The sequence below is a fragment of the Lampris incognitus genome, chromosome 6 (genome assembly GCF_029633865.1).
Source record: "Lampris incognitus isolate fLamInc1 chromosome 6, fLamInc1.hap2, whole genome shotgun sequence".
Taxonomy (NCBI): Eukaryota; Metazoa; Chordata; class Actinopteri; order Lampriformes; family Lampridae; genus Lampris; species Lampris incognitus.
The window spans coordinates 68,430,113-68,446,099 of NC_079216.1; the positions used below are offsets into that span (position 1 = coordinate 68,430,113).

General features: G+C 45.1%; 1 protein-coding gene across 1 annotated transcript; it reads right to left on the bottom strand.

Moving 5' to 3' along the window:
• Positions 1 to 5,606: 5,606 nt before the first annotated feature.
• si:ch211-245j22.3 (uncharacterized protein LOC563798 homolog) lies at positions 5,607 to 14,060 on the bottom strand. Its single transcript, XM_056282573.1, has 5 exons — positions 13,990 to 14,060; positions 12,323 to 12,455; positions 11,432 to 11,581; positions 11,057 to 11,162; positions 5,607 to 6,345 (listed from the first exon to the last, which is right to left on the bottom strand). The coding sequence occupies exons 1-5, from the start codon at positions 14,058 to 14,060 to the stop codon at positions 6,209 to 6,211; spliced, it is 597 nt and encodes a 198-aa protein (XP_056138548.1). The 3' UTR covers positions 5,607 to 6,208.
• Positions 14,061 to 15,987: the final 1,927 nt, after the last annotated feature.

The following is a 15,987-nucleotide window of genomic DNA, read 5'->3' on the forward strand; positions in this document are numbered from 1 at the left end:
ATATATATATATATATATATATATATATATATATATATATATATATATATATATATATATATATATATACCAAGTCCAGTTGCAGTTGATTCAACTCCTTTGGATAATATTAAGTGAGAGCGATATGCTGTTTTTGCAGCAGATAAAGCATGTTTGTATTTCAATAAACACTCATGCCACGACAGGTAAAAACTTCCAAATTTGATTTTTGCCATTTACGTTCCAGTCTCCTGGAGGTCTGCTTAACCCAGCCACTGAGGATGCACAAGCCAGTGCATTCTTAGTGCCGGTTCCAAGCCTGGACAAATGGGGAGGGTTGCGTCAGGAAGGGCATCCGGCGTAAAATCTTTGTCAAATCAAATATGCGGATCATAAATAAGATTTCCATATCGGATCGGTCGAGGCCCGGGTTATAAACGACCGCCACCAGTACTGTTAACCAGCAGGGTGCCGGTGGAAGCTATGCTACTGTTGGGCGAAGGAGAAGGAGAGGGGGAAGGCATGTCCAGAGGCAGCTAGAGAGGAGGAAGGGTAGGCGTGTGGAGGTGAGAGTCGGAAATTTGAATGTTGGCACTATGACTGATAAAGGGAGAGAGCTGGCTGATATGATGGAAAGAAGAAAGGTAGGCATACTATGTGTGTAAGAGACCAGGTGGAAGGGGAGTAAGGCCAAGAATATCGGAGGTGGGTTCAAACTCTTCTACCATGGTGCGAATGGGAGGAGAAATGGGGTAGGGGTAATTCTGAAGGAAGAATATGTCAAGAGTGTGCTGGAGGTGAAGAGAGTGTCAGACAGAGTGATGAGTATGAAGCTGGAAATTGAAGGTGTATTGCTGAATGTTATCAGTGCATATGCCCCGCAAGTTGGGTGTGAGATGGACGAGAAAGAAGAATTCTGGAGTGAGTTGGATGACGTATTGGAGAGGGTACCCAGGGAGGAGAGAGTGGTGATTGGAGTGGACTTCAATAGACATGTTGGTGAAGGGAATAGGGGTGATGAGGAGGTGATGGGAAGGTATGGAGTCAAGGAGAGAGATGTGGAAGGACAGATGGTGGTCGATTTTGCAAAAAGGATGGAAATGGCTGTGGTGAATACATATTTCAAGAAGAGGGAGGAACACAGGGTGACATACAAGAGTGGAGGAAAGTGCACACAGGTGGACTATATCTTATGTAGAAGGCGTGATCTACAAGGGATTGGAGACTGCAAGGTGGTGACAGGGGAGAATGTAGCTAGGCAGCATCGGATGGTGGTCTGTAAGATGACTTTGGAGACCGAGAAGAGGAAGTGAGTGAAGGCAGAGCTCAAGATCAAATAGTGGAAGTTGAAGAAGGAACACTGTTGTGTGGAGTTCAGGCAGGAGTTAAGACAGGCACTGGGTGGTAGTGAAGAGTTGCTGGATGGCTGGGCAACCGCTGCAGAAATAGTGCGGGAGACAGCTAGGAAGGTACTTGATATGTCATCGGGACAGGGGAAGGAAGACAAGGAGACTTGGTGGTGGAATGAGGAAGTACAGCAAATTATACAGAGGAAAAGGTTGGCAAAGAAGAAGTGGGATAGTCAGAGAGATGAAGAAAGTAGACAGGAGTACAAGGAGATGCAGCGTAAAACAAAGAGAGAGGTGGCAAAAGCAAAGGAAAAGGCGTATGGTGAGTTGTATGACAGGTTAGACACTAAGGAAGGAGAAAAGGACTTGGACTGATTGGCTAGACAGAGGAACTGAGCTGCGAAGGATGTGCAGCAAGTTAAGGCGATCAAGGATAGAGATGGAAATGTGCTGACAAGCAAGGAGAGTGTGCTGAGAAGGTGGAAGGAGTACTTTGAGGGGCTGACGAATGAAGAAAATGAGAGAAAGCGAAGGTTGGATGATGTAGGGATAGTGAATCAGGAAGTTCAGTGGATTAGCAAGGAGGAAGTGAGGGCAGCTGTGAAGAGGATGAAGAGTGGAAAGGCAGTTGGTCCTGATGACATACCTGTGGAGGTATGAAGATGTTTAGGAGAGATGGCAGTGGAGTTTTTAACTAGATTGTTTAACACAATCCTGGAAAGTGAGAGGATGCCTGAGGAGTGGAGAAGAAGCATACTGGTACCGATTTTCAAGAACAAGGGCGATGTGCAGAACTGTAGCAACTACAGAGGTATAAAGTTGATCAGCCACAGCATGAAGATATGGGAAAGAGTAATAGGAGCTAGGTTAAGAGGAGAGGTGATGATCAGTGAGCAGCAGTATGATTTCATGCCAAGAAAGAGCACCACAGATGTGATGTTTGCTTTGAGAATGTTGATTGAGAAGGATAGAAAAGGCCAGAAAGAGTTGCATTGTGTCTTTGTATACGCATACGACAGGGTCCCGAGAGAGGAGGTGTGGTATTGTATGAGGAAGTCAGGAGTTGCAGAGAAGTATGTAGGAGTGGTGCAGGATATGTATGAGGGAAGTGTGACAATGGTGAGGTGTGCGGTTGGAATGACAGATGGGTTCAAGATGGAGGTGGGATTACATCAATGATCGGCTCTGAGCCCTTTCTTGTTTACAATGGTGATGGACAGGTTGACAGACAAGATCAGGCAGGAGTCTCCATGGATGATGATGTTCGCAGATGACATTGTAAACTGTAGCGAGAGTAGGGTGCAGGTTGACGAGAGCCTGGAGAGGTGGAGGTATGCACTGGAGAGAAGAGGAATGAAAGTCAGTAGGAGCAAGACGGAATACCTATGCGTGAATGAGAGGGAGGACAGTGGAATGGTCAGGATGCAAGGAGTGGAGGTGACGAAGGCATATGAGTTTAAATACTTGGGGTCAACTGTCCAAAGTAATGGGGAGTGCAGGAGAGAGGTGAAGAAGAGAGTGCAGGCAGGGTGGAGTGGGTGGAGAAGAGTGTCAGGAGTGATTTGCGACAGAAGGGTATCAGCAAGAGTTAAAGGGAAGGTTTACAAAATGGTTGTGAGACCAGCTATGTTGTATGGTTTGGAGACAGTGGTACTGATGAAAAGACAGGAGGTGGAGCTGAAGCTTCATTTAAGGGAAGGAAAACATTTGGTTTCAGCCGTGTTTCACATAACCCAATCATATCGAAACTATGTTCAAGAATCAGATCATTTATTAGTAAGGCTTTGGTAGACAATGATCTGATATTTATGAAACCACATTTAAGCGTCTTGTGGAAGTGATCAATAGTAGGCAGAACTTTAGAGCTACCAATAGGTGAAATATTAATTGGAACTAGACAGCTTGTTGACAATTTTGACAACCAAAGCTTTGGATGATATGTGGTCACATTCTTGATAACATTAGCTGTTGGGTTTTTTAGATTATTAGGTACTTTGTTGCACATCTTACCACTACCAGTGGTAGGAATAATTACTAGATTATTGTGATTCACACATTTAGGAGAGGAGAGCTTGGGAGCAATACAGCAGGGTAGGGAGACAGTCTCAATGTTATAGACCAAGCTATCAGGTTGATAATCTACACTATGAGAAATTCCCTGACTAATCATATTAATTAAACTAGTTGACTCCACATCCGCACTAGATTTAAACCTAGCAGACTCTAATCACCTGCGACCTGCTGAATGATAAGTCCCTAGTGTCAAAGTAAACGTAAACAGCTATCTATATTGCTAGAGAAAAGAGCGGCACCGTCCCCAGTAGGATGAATGCCGTCCGCTTTCAACAGGTAAGGGAGGCCCCAGAAAGAAGGCCAGTCAACCCCAGCTCCAGAGGGGCATTGTGAATAATAGGGGGGGGGGGCGAGAGATATTAACACGGAAAATTACCAATCTGACCACCGTCAAAGGCACCCAAACAATATATACATATCAAATAAAGGCTTGCAATCTAATTGGCACAAAACATAGCAGCCCAAGCTTCTGCATCTTAGTACAACCGCTTCCCATCCAGAAAAGGTAGGCCCTGCATCCACCAGGCCACATCCGCTACGGCGAGTGGCGATGATATCTCTCACGTGCATTCTCGCTTAACTCACTCGCAAATAGGTGGCGTGGCAGCCAACTTTAAATGGCACAGCAGATCCCTTCCACAGTAATAGGACAGGATATTGAACTCACCGATCAGTAGAGTAGAAGGTGACGATTCCGCTAGGAGTTGAATCTCCGCATGACATCATCTTTCCACTCATTGCGAAATCTTGCTGTCAAGTCCGTTTCAAAAGACAACTGTCCCGAGTGCGCCTCCCTCCCGTTCAAGCAGCATGGTTACTGGTTAGTGGTTAGTGATTAGTGGTTAGTGGTTAGTGATTAGTGGTCAGTGGTTACTGGTTAGTGGTTAGTGGTTAGTGATTAGTGGTTAGTGGTTAGTGGTTAGTCATCTCTGAGGGCAGGAGTACCGGCTCAGCTAGACTCCTTTCACGGAGAAAAATCACACGTGCACTTCATCGGTGTTGCTGTAACCGGAATGGTTTCTTTATTTTGCGGCGCACTCCAGTAGACCATAGGTTAACACGACAGCGCCCTCTAGTGGTGACGTCAGTATAAGCGCACATACACATAAGCTTAGCCTAGCCAATATTCTAACAGTTAGCCTTTTGTCTGTAAAGACGTTTTTCAGCGCTGAGAACGAGTTTTCACACACGGCGGTTGATGCGCCGAAAGTGAGTGCATGTTTGAATGCCATAACAGCACCTGGCATTGCCTCCAAAGCAGTGTGGTAGGTGCGGAGAATCCAGGAGATGGTCCAGTTTCATCACTGCTGATGTTTCCTTTTAGAAACTGGCGAGCAACCTCAGACTCGGATTCTAGAGCACCAGTTCCAGTCATAAAGCCAAGATTGGCTGTACCTGCGTGGCATCCACAAAATGTTCACTGCATGGGTCAAGTGCTGATATAGCTTTGATCAGTTCACCGTTCCTCTTTTCAGCAAGTCCGGGCCCGATATTGCGAATTCGGGGGAGCCAGCTGGGAACCACCACAGTCGGGGCGCGAACCCGGATCTCCCGTGCCACGGGTGACAACATTAATCAGTCGACTAAAGGGTCCGACCCGTTAGCCAAGGGCTAGTGAGTCTATTCTTCATCCGTGGTCGTTACACTACCCCCCCCCCCTTCGGGAAGCATACCAGCTCTCACGCGTCTGGGCTGCGGCGCTTCCGATGGCCTCACGGTCTCACCATCCCACTTCTGACGCCAATGTAGCGAATTCCGGGGGCAGCCGGGAAGCGCCGCAGCCAGGACGCGAACCCGTGTCTCCCGCAGCACAGGCGACGACGTTAACCACTAAAGAGTCGGACCCGTTAGTGGACTGGTTAATGGTGGTGCCGGAGGCGTGGGTTCGCGTCCTGGCTGCGGCGCTTCCCGACTGCCTCCTGCCGAATTTGCTACAGTATTGAGGATTTGGCATGTACTCGTGAAAACGATGGGGGGTAAAAGTAATGCAAGCAAGGCTACTGAATAAAACTTAATGAGCGGCTTCAGAGAAGGTGTATTTCCCTTCTTTCGAGAGGAAGTGCTAACGAGCCCAGTGGACATCCTTGGCCATTGAGCCAAGGTAGGCTAAACTCACCGTTCAACATTCCTTCCAGCTGCACACACACACACAGACAGACATAAAGAGTTTGACTCTGGAAGAAGGACTCAGTGAAAACCCTGGAAATGAAGCATCTCTTTAATGAGGACGCTTAGTATCCATCAACAAACACACAATGAGTGAGGCAGGGGACGACGACATGTACTGAGGAGCAAAGAAACCGCCAGCAAATGAACAGCACAGTCGTGGATACATATGGTAACACAGTAGCAAAAAATAAAATAAAAAAATCAGTCCGACTTTATTTGTACAGCACTTTACATACAAACAAATGTAACACAAAGTGCTTCACACAATAAAATCCCCCCCACACAAAGAAGACAGACAAGTTTCAAACCGCGTTAGTAAAATAAAGTGCCACAAACACTGATTAATGAAAAGTAACAATCAGAGCAGAATATATGAAATTAGCAGAATATATAAAGCACACCCACACGCACTAAGAACTTACTGCAGGCTGGTTTAAAAAGTAAGGCTTTTAACAGGCTGCACCGGGTGGGCTTTTCCGCCTTTGCTGTGACCTGGCAGGCCAGTTTCTGCTCTGTTGGTGCTCCGCCTGCTCCACTGTCCATCAGCGCTCAGCGTTTTCAGCAATGGATTTCAACAGATGCTGAACGTAAATTGCCTTCATCACCCTGAGCAAAAGTACAGTGTTCCAGCTTTCAGTTTACCCACTGGTCCCTAAAGCAGTAACACTCTTTCGGGGTCTTTCCACATTCACAGTATTGGGGTCACATTCTAGCATCTTCCTGATCCAGTCGTCAGCCAGTGCTCCCCCAACGAACTCCTCCAGGCTGATGATCGCTGCAAAGAACACACAGTGAGGCTGTGATGAGAACAGGGACGGCAGAGGATGTAACCGCACCGCGGCCATCAGTCTTCGTCCTCGTCCCATGTGGAGGCACCGCCAAGTTTCTTCCGTGTCCTCCGAGAGGAGATGTGTTCTCACCCTCGGTACAGAGCCCCACGTACAGCGAATACATGCACCCAGACATACTACATCACACACACACACACACACACACACACACACACACACACACACACACAGAGTACAAGGAAACAACAAAACAGTAACACAAGAGTTTAGAGGTTGATAATCGAACACTATCGAACAAAACTGCTGTTAAAAAATAAATAAATTTGAGTCTCTTACAATGACAGCCTCTTTTGAAAGGGAGTCGAATTTTATACTTATATATATATACATATATATCTATATGCATACAATATCTTGTAAATAATATAAATATGTTTTATAAATAATTTGAATATTCTTTATAAATATTTAACGTAATGCAACAGAATAAACTGTAAGAAATAAGTGAATTGTATCATGTTTGGTTTTCTTTAATAAGTTCCTTCTTGAGCACTCATGTCATGTGACATGGCACGTTGTGACGTGCAGCGTTCCCTCTCTTTCGTGCATTCAGTGCTCCAGCTAGCCATCTTTCTCTTATATACAATGAGTGTCATGGTCTGGGTCTGGCAACGGGATAGACCGCTACGCTACCCGGACGCCCACAATGGGAGAATTACCCGTTAGCTATTCTTTGTTGTTGTACTGCTATATCACCATTAGCAAGTAGTAGCGTGCAGTTACTGGGGATGGAGAGTTGGAGTTTTAGTAAAAAACAACTTTACCAAACTACCCCTGTAGCAGGCAGGGCAGAGCCAAAGCTAGAGCTGCGTACGGAGAGGATAGGAGGATTCGGACTTTCAATGAAGAAAATAAGTCGGCCCACATGGAGTGGCTAGCTGGTAGTGCTAAACTTCAGAGGGCATTTTGCTGGCCGTGCCTTCTTTTTGACAAGACAGGAGAAAGGCCTTCCTCTTCAGATAGGGTGAGTGAAATGCACACCCCCTTCTCTCTCTCTGGCTTTACTGTGGATGGAACTGCACATGTGTGCAATTTTTAATATTATTAGATTTTGTAGTATTAGAATAGTATAGTATATACTAAATATATATATATACTATATATATAGTATTAGATTTTGATGAGCTCGTCAGTTCATCAAAATCCACAACCTGCTCCCTTGATCCCCTCCCCACGCCCTACTGAAGAAATTCCCCCCTGCCCTATACCCCTACTTCACCAACCTTTTCAATTCTTCACTGTCCCATGGAATTGTCCCCTCTGCCTTCAAAACTGCCACTGTCACCCCAATTCTCAAGAAACCTGGTCTTGATCCATCCTGCCTCAACCACTACCGGCCAATCTCCAACCTCCCCTTCCTCTCAAAAACCCTGGGACACCTTGTCACCACACAACTCCAAACCTACCTACACTCCAACAACCTACTACTCGAACCCCTCCAGTCCGGTTTTCACCCACTCCACAGCACTGAAACTGCACTCCTGAAAGTACTCAATGACCGCCTCACCTCTGCTGATACTGGAGCTCTTAACATCCTCATCCTCCTCGACCTGAGTGCAGCCTTCGATACTGTGAGCCACAACATCCTGCTCACCAGATTGAAAGATGTCGGTATTGAAGGCACCGTACTCAGCTGGCTCCAGTCCTACCTCTCCAACAGGTCACATTTCATCTCACTTCACAACCACTCCTCTGTTCCATCTACAGTCACACAAGGTGTTCCCCAAGGTTCTGTACTCAGCCAACTGCTTTTCATCATCTACATCCTCCCTCTTAGTCAAATTCTCCGCCATTTCAACCTGGACTTCCACTGCTATGCTGATGACACCCAGATATACCTCAGCACCAAATCCCCTCACAATCCACCCCTCTCTCACATCGACTCCCGTCTGTCTGCAATTAAAGTCTGGATGCAGCAAAACCTTCTCAAACTTAACAGTGACAAAACTGAACTCCTCTTCATTGGCTCCAAGTCCACTCTCAGCCAAATCAACAACCTTGCACTCACCATCGATGGCACTACTGTCTCCCCTTCCCCCCAGGCACGCAACCTTGGTGTGATCCTTGATCCCACCCTCTCCCTTGAGCCCATATCCTCCAAATTGTCAAATTCTCCTTCTACCACCTTCGCAACATTGCATCCTCTCTCACACGCCCTGCTGCTGAGATACTGATCCATGCCTTCATCTCCTCCCACCTTGATTACTGAAACTCACTCCTCTATGGCATTAGCGCTAGCTCTATCAAGAGACTCCAACTGGCCCAGAACGCATCCGCCTGACTTTGAACTTCCACCAAATCCTGGCACCACATCACTCCAGTCCTAAAAGACCTCCACTGGCTACTCATCTCCCACCGGATCAATTACAAAATCCTGGTTTTTACTTACAAAGCCCTTCACCAACTGGCTCCCCCATACCTCACTGACCTCCTCTCCCCCTACCAACCCTCTTGGTCCCTCAAATCAACCTCAGCCTCTCTTCTCTCCACCCCCAGGTCCAACCTACACGGCTTTGGTGACCGAGCCTTCTCCAGGGCAGTTCCCAGTCTCTGGAACTCACTCCCCCAAATCATTAGAGACTCAGAATCCTCCCGCTCTTCCAATCCCGTCTCAAGACACAACTCTCCTTCATTGCCTTCTCATGCCCCCCCCCCGCCCTCTTATCCACCCCTAATCTGAGGCAGACTAAGGACTGAGCACTGGATCTGCTGCCCCCTCCTCTTGGAACTCCCTCCCCAAGAACATCAGAGACTGCTGCGATCTGCCCACATTCAAGTCATTAATCAGGACTCACCTCTTCAGACCTGCTTTTATATGTGATTAATGTTGTGTTGCATGTTTTTGGTATGTTGCCTTTAAGTTTATTCTAATTTATGTAAAGCATCTTTGATGAAAAGCACTATATAAATAAAATGCATTATTATCATTATTATTATATTGCTTAGATGTGTTGTGCCTTGCTTGACTGGATTTAGCTGCACGTGCTAGTCAGTCCAGTGCAGTAGTTGTTTTACTGTGGTTGTTTACACAGAACATGAGCACGGACAGCCCCCACAGGCAAGGTTACCTGTTTAGATAAGATGGGGGTTGTTATAGCCTCTGCAGGTCTGGTACTTGGTTGTTAATCTTTTAGGTCATGCTGTATAATGAACATTTGACCTAGTTTTGAATGAGAAGTATGGAAAGTATTTGTGTATGTCAAGCACGTAGTTTGTAAGTCATGTGTTTGATACATGTAACCTACTGATACTTTATGATGTGAACGTAAAACATCTGATTGAGTTTATAAATTGATGCTTATATTCATTATCGAATCTATACTGTGCATCTGAGTAACTGGGTAATATTAAATAGCCTATATTTTGTACAGCAGCAAGGTAAATAAGTGCTGCATCTGTATGATACAATTTTCCATAAAATTATATCGGATGCTCTAATAGCACATCACGTTATATTACGCTGGCTGTTAAAACGTCGACGTACTCTTGTCAATTAAGACCCCCCAAAAAAGGACATGATTAGAGGTCTTGTCTCACTTGGCTCCCTCAAAACACTTCCCCATGCCACGCCACTGTCCCCTTATTAAACAACTTCACAGAACTGAAAATGGAGTTTGCGTTAGGGGGGGAAAAAACTATGTTTACAATAGATGTTCATGGGTTAAAATTATCTAAGTACCCGTTATTTTCTTACAGGGAAGTGAAATCAGGATAGCAAGTTTCTCAATGGGCGGCACGGTGGCCCAGTGGTTAGCGCTGTTGCCTCACAGCAAGAAGATCCTGTGTTCGAACCCTGCAGTTATCCAACCTTGGGGGCCATCCCAGGTCGTCCTCTGTGTGGAGTTTGCATGTTCCACCCATGTCTGTGGTGGGTTTTCTCTGGGTGCTCCAGTTTCCCCCACCGTCAAAAAAAAATGTGCATGTTAGGGTTTATCCAGGGGTGGGCAATCTTACCCAGAAAGGGCCGGTGTGGGTGAAGCTTTTTGTTCCAACCAAGCAGTTACACACCTGTGTCTCCTAATCAACCAGTAGAGTCTTTGCCGAGGAAGTTGATTAGGAGACACAGGTGTGTAACTGCTTGGTTGGAACAAAAACCTTCACCCACACGGGCTCTTTCTGGATAAGATTGCCCACCCCTGGATCCTCCTGTCTGTGTCCCTGACCAAGGCAATGGGAAAAGAACTGGAGTTGGTCCCCGGGTGCGGCACGGCAGCTGCCTACTGCTCCTAGCTACACAGCTAGGATGGGTTAAATAAAGACACGAATTTCCCCACGGAGATTAATAAAGTATATCAAAATTTAAAAAAATTGTGCAAAAACAAAATACCTATGTGACCAATTATCTCATTTATACCCAAGTGGCTATTGTCTCAATCTATTGCATGAGTGAACATGAATGCATTTCAGCCATGAAGGAGGGATTGGGGGGGGGGGGCACCGGCTAAACTACATGAAAAATTCTGCTGAAATGAAGCAAACACTGGAGATGGAGTTATAGTTTTTTTTTCAACCACAACACCACATTTCACGCAACAAGGGTATTGTAAGGCCACTACCAATTTACTTGTCAATGAATAAGATGGCGCTGAGGCAGCCAGAGTCAAGCAAGATCTTTGTATTTTAGTGCTTCCTCACCATCATTGTCTTTATCCAGTCTCACAAATATCCTGTTGGTGCATTCTTCAGCTGTAAGTGGGTTGAGTTTGGTGGAAGCTGCTGCTTCGCTCATCTTATAAACAGCCTAGAAAACAACATAAACACACTTCGGGGGACAGAAAGATGCAACAACTGAAGTATCGTCTCATGAGTTATACTTACAGCTGACTGGAAACTCTGACCCTGGGTTTGTAAAATGTCAGAACAGTTGTGCTGAGCGTATATTACTGTGTTTACACGTTACTGTTGTCACGTCTAACCAGTATTTTCATGGACAAGCTGTTTGATATTCCTGTGAAATGTTAAAAAAATGTAAAGATCGTGGTATACTAAACTGCGTGAGAAGAAAATAACCTTCATGATTTCCAGCATTTCCTCCTGTGTGATGGCTCCGTCACTGTCTTTGTCATAGAGCTTAAAGGACCAGCGCAGCTTTTCTTCTGAGGAACCCTCAATCAGCATGCTGATGGCCATGACATACTCCCTGAAATCAACCACCCCATCCTGGAACAAGACATCCTCATGAACACTTTCCAAAAATATTTTAAAACATTTAAAACCACACATACAGGCAAGGTAACAAATGAAAGGAAAAACCAACATGAAGTGTGTTAGTAAGGTGTTGGTCCACCACGAGCCTCCAGAACAGCTTCAGTTCTCCTTGTCACAGATCCTACAAGTCTCTGAACTCTACTGGAGGGATGGACACCATTCTTCCAGAAGATGTTCCCTCATTTGGTGTTTTGGTGATGGTGGTGGTGGAGAGCGCTGTCTGAAGCTCCCACAGGTGTTCAGTTGGGTTGAGATCTGGTGACTGTGAAGGCCCTAGCATGTGATTTACATTATTTTCATCCTCATCAAGCCATCCAGTGACCCCTGGTGACCTGTGGATGGGGGCATTGTCATCCTGGAAGAGACCACTCCCATCAGGATAGAAATGTCTCATCACAGGATAAAACTGATCACTCAGAATAACGTTGTATTGGTTTGCGATGACCCATCCCTCTAAGGGGGCAAATGGACCCAAACCATGCCAGGAAAATTCCCCCCACGGCATAACAGGACCTCCAGACCCCCTCACTGTAGGGGTCAAGCATCCAGGTTTTTCCTTTAATTTGTCATCTGTCTGTCTTCGTGTAATCACACCAGTTTATGAATGCGTTGAACACAGCCTCTACAGTTTTCAGTGGTTCTGTGTGAAGAATGAAGGTCCTTCAGTGGGTCACATGTGTATACTTCACCTACCTCGTTGTTGTCCAGTGCACGGAATATCTGTTCTGCATACTCAGCTGACTCATTACCCACTGTTCCATTGCAGAAATGTCTTTGGAACTCATGCAGTGTGATCAGCCCACTTGGACATTTATTTATAAACGTCCTACAAAAAAGATACAGAACAATAAATGAATAAATAAAACAACAGCACAACATTAAAGGATCATTCAGGGTGGGGGTGGGGGTGGGGGGTTACAACCTGGGCCTAATTTTTGTAGTTTTGCCATCATGCATATTGGTTATGATATGATTTTACTCACCAACTTCACTGTTGAGGTTTTGGACATCCACACATTTGGAAGTGAAAACAGAAGTGCAAGCCAAAAGTTCCTACCTGAAACCTGCAGTACTATCCATGATCGATCAGTACTACCCATGAGCCATCAATACTACCAATGATCCATCAGTACTATCCATGATCCACCACACTGCTGTGCCACTTCCTGGCTCAGCGTGCAGGAATGAGCAGCCTATACTTACTTTGCTTCAGGTAGTAGCAACCACTGATAAACTACCGAGCCAGCACAACTGAGGAGTCATGGATGATGGGAAGTCCTGTCCACAGTCTAACTGAGGGACTAGGTACTCGGTACTTTGTTGTTAGTGGTGTTGGAAGGACAGGTTTTAAGACTTGTGATCAGTTGCATTACATTCCAGTCATTTAGCCGACGCTTGTATCCAAAGCGACTTACAATAAGTGCATCATGTAACGTAGGAGATCAGGAGAACTACTAGTCATCAGAGGTCATAAGTGCATCTAAACAAGCATCTAAGAGCAAAACCAGTGCTAAAGTAAAAGTGCAAGAAAGAGATTTAATTTTTTTTTTTAAATGAGTGAATACAATAAGTGGTAGGGACAAGAAACAGGGTAGTAGTTCTTGAAGAGGTGAGTTTTCAACCTGCGCCGAAAGATGGGCAGCGACTCCGCTGTCCTGACATCAGTGGGGAGTTCAGTCCACCACTGAGGGGCCAGGACAGAACAGAGCCGGGACCGGGTCAATCGGCAGCAGGGGCCTCTGAGCGACGGGGCAACCAGGCGTCCCGAGGCAGTAGAGCCAAGCGGTCGGGCGGGGGTGTAGGGCTTGACCATGGCCTGGAGATAGGAAGGAGCTGCTCCTTTCACTGCCCTGTAGGCCAGCACCAGAGTCTTAAACCGGATGGGAGGAGCAGCTACTGGGAGCCAGTGTAGGGACATGAGAAGGGGAGTTGTGTGGGAGAACTTAGGGCGGTTGAACACCAGACAAGCTACAGCTTTCTGAGTATATACTATATGACTCATGACCACTGAATGGAGCACTAATGAAGTCGAATCTAACACCCCCAACGACCATCGCTGCTTAACATCGGATCACAAAGAGCCACGCACATCAATAGCTCTGATAACGACTCCAAAGAGGTTAAATATGTGAGTCTCATCAGCAGCCAGTCAGACTAGCTTGGTCTAGTCAGAAAGCCATGAACTGAGGAAGCCTCTTGGATGAGAGGCGAAACGTCTTCACGGATATGTACCAAGTCCAGTTGCACTTGATTCACCTCCTTTGGACGCTTCATTTATTCTGTTTCAGCTATCCTGCTTCAGCTATTTTGCTTCGGTTATTCTGCTTCAGTTCTGAGTCACGACAAAACAAAAAGCTTACCTGAACCATTCATATAGTTCTGTGATGTAAGACTCCTTTCTCCTACAAGGCAGAGAGGCAACTTGTCCCATTCTCTAAGCAGCAGCGTCTCTTGTGTTCACCACTGGCTTTATATGCACAACAAATCCCAGCTTATGCTGCACTTTCTTAATTGCAGTTACAAGGGCCTTATCACAGCCCTGACCTGCTGGCAGATGAGCGGTGCCCATGTAATTACTTAAGAAGCAGGTGGTATCTGGATCTACTTGATCACAAACACCACTATTAACTGAAAAAGTGCTAGGATGGTGACCTAGTAAACTTCATAAAAATAAAAAATATAAGATAAAAGTGATCATTTGTTGAGCACTTTTATAAACACTATTGATGGTTTCTGGAAAAAAAACAAAAAACTGCTCTCTCTGTCTTTATACACACACACACACGCACACACATGCGCACACGCGTGCGCGCGTGTATATATATATACACTACCGTTCAAAAGTTTGGGATCACCCAAACAATTTTGTGTTTTCCATGAAAAGTCACACTTATTCACCACCATATGTTGTGAAATGAATAGAAAATAGAGTCAAGACATTGACAAGGTTAGAAATAATGATTTGTATTTGAAATAAGATTTTTTTTACATCAAACTTTGCTTTCGTCAAAGAATCCTCCATTTGCAGCAATTACAGCATTGCAGACCTTTGGCATTCTAGCTGTTAATTTGTTGAGGTAATCTGGAGAAATTGCACCCCACGCTTCCAGAAGCAGCTCCCACAAGTTGGATTGGTTGGATGGGCACTTCTTTGAGCAGATTGAGTTTCTGGAGCATCACATTTGTGGGGTCAATTAAACGCTCAAAATGGCCAGAAAAAGAGAACTTTCATCTGAAACTCGACAGTCTATTCTTGTTCTTAGAAATGAAGGCTATTCCATGCGAGAAATTGCTAAGAAATTGAAGATTTCCTACACCGGTGTGTACTACTCCCTTCAGAGGACAGCACAAACAGGCTCTAACCAGAGTAGAAAAAGAAGTGGGAGGCCGCGTTGCACAACTGAGCAAGAAGATAAGTACATTAGAGTCTCTAGTTTGAGAAACAGAGGCCTCACAGGTCCCCAACTGGCATCTTCATTAAATAGTACCTGTTAGAGCCTGTTTGTGCTGTCCTCTGAAGGGAGTAGTACACACCGGTGTAGGAAATCTTCAATTTCTTAGCAATTTCTCGCATGGAATAGCCTTCATTTCTAAGAACAAGAATAGACTGTCGAGTTTCAGATGAAAGTTCTCTTTTTCTGGCCATTGTGAGCGTTTAATTGACCCCACAAATGTGATGCTCCAGAAACTCAATCTGCTCAAAGAAGTGCCCATCCAACCAATCCAACTTGTGGGAGCTGCTTCTGGAAGCGTGGGGTGCAATTTCTCCAGATTACCTCAACAAATTAACAGCTAGAATGCCAAAGGTCTGCAATGCTGCAATTGCTGCAAATGGAGGATTCTTTGACGAAAGCAAAGTTTGATGTAAAAAAAATCTTATTTCAAATACAAATCATTATTTCTAACCTTGTCAATGTCTTGACTCTATTTTCTATTCATTTCACAACATGTGGTGGTGAATAAGTGTGACTTTTCATGGAAAACACAAAATTGTTTGGGTGATCCCAAACTTTTGAACGGTAGTGTATATATATATATATATCCAATATGTGTGTGTGTGTGTGTGTGTGTGTGTGTGTGTGTGTGTGTGTGTGTGTGTATACACATACACACACACACACACACACACACACACACACACACCATTGACGGTTTCGGGAAATAATGCTATATGCTATAAGCTATATATATATATATATATATATATATATATATATATAGCTTTATAGCTTCATTGTTCAACCACATTAGCAGCTGATGAGTGCACGACCACAAAACAGGCCTGTACTGAAACGTATTAAAACCTTTTTTTTCCTGTATCAGTGTTGATATTCCGCTCCTCATTAGTTGAGCACTTA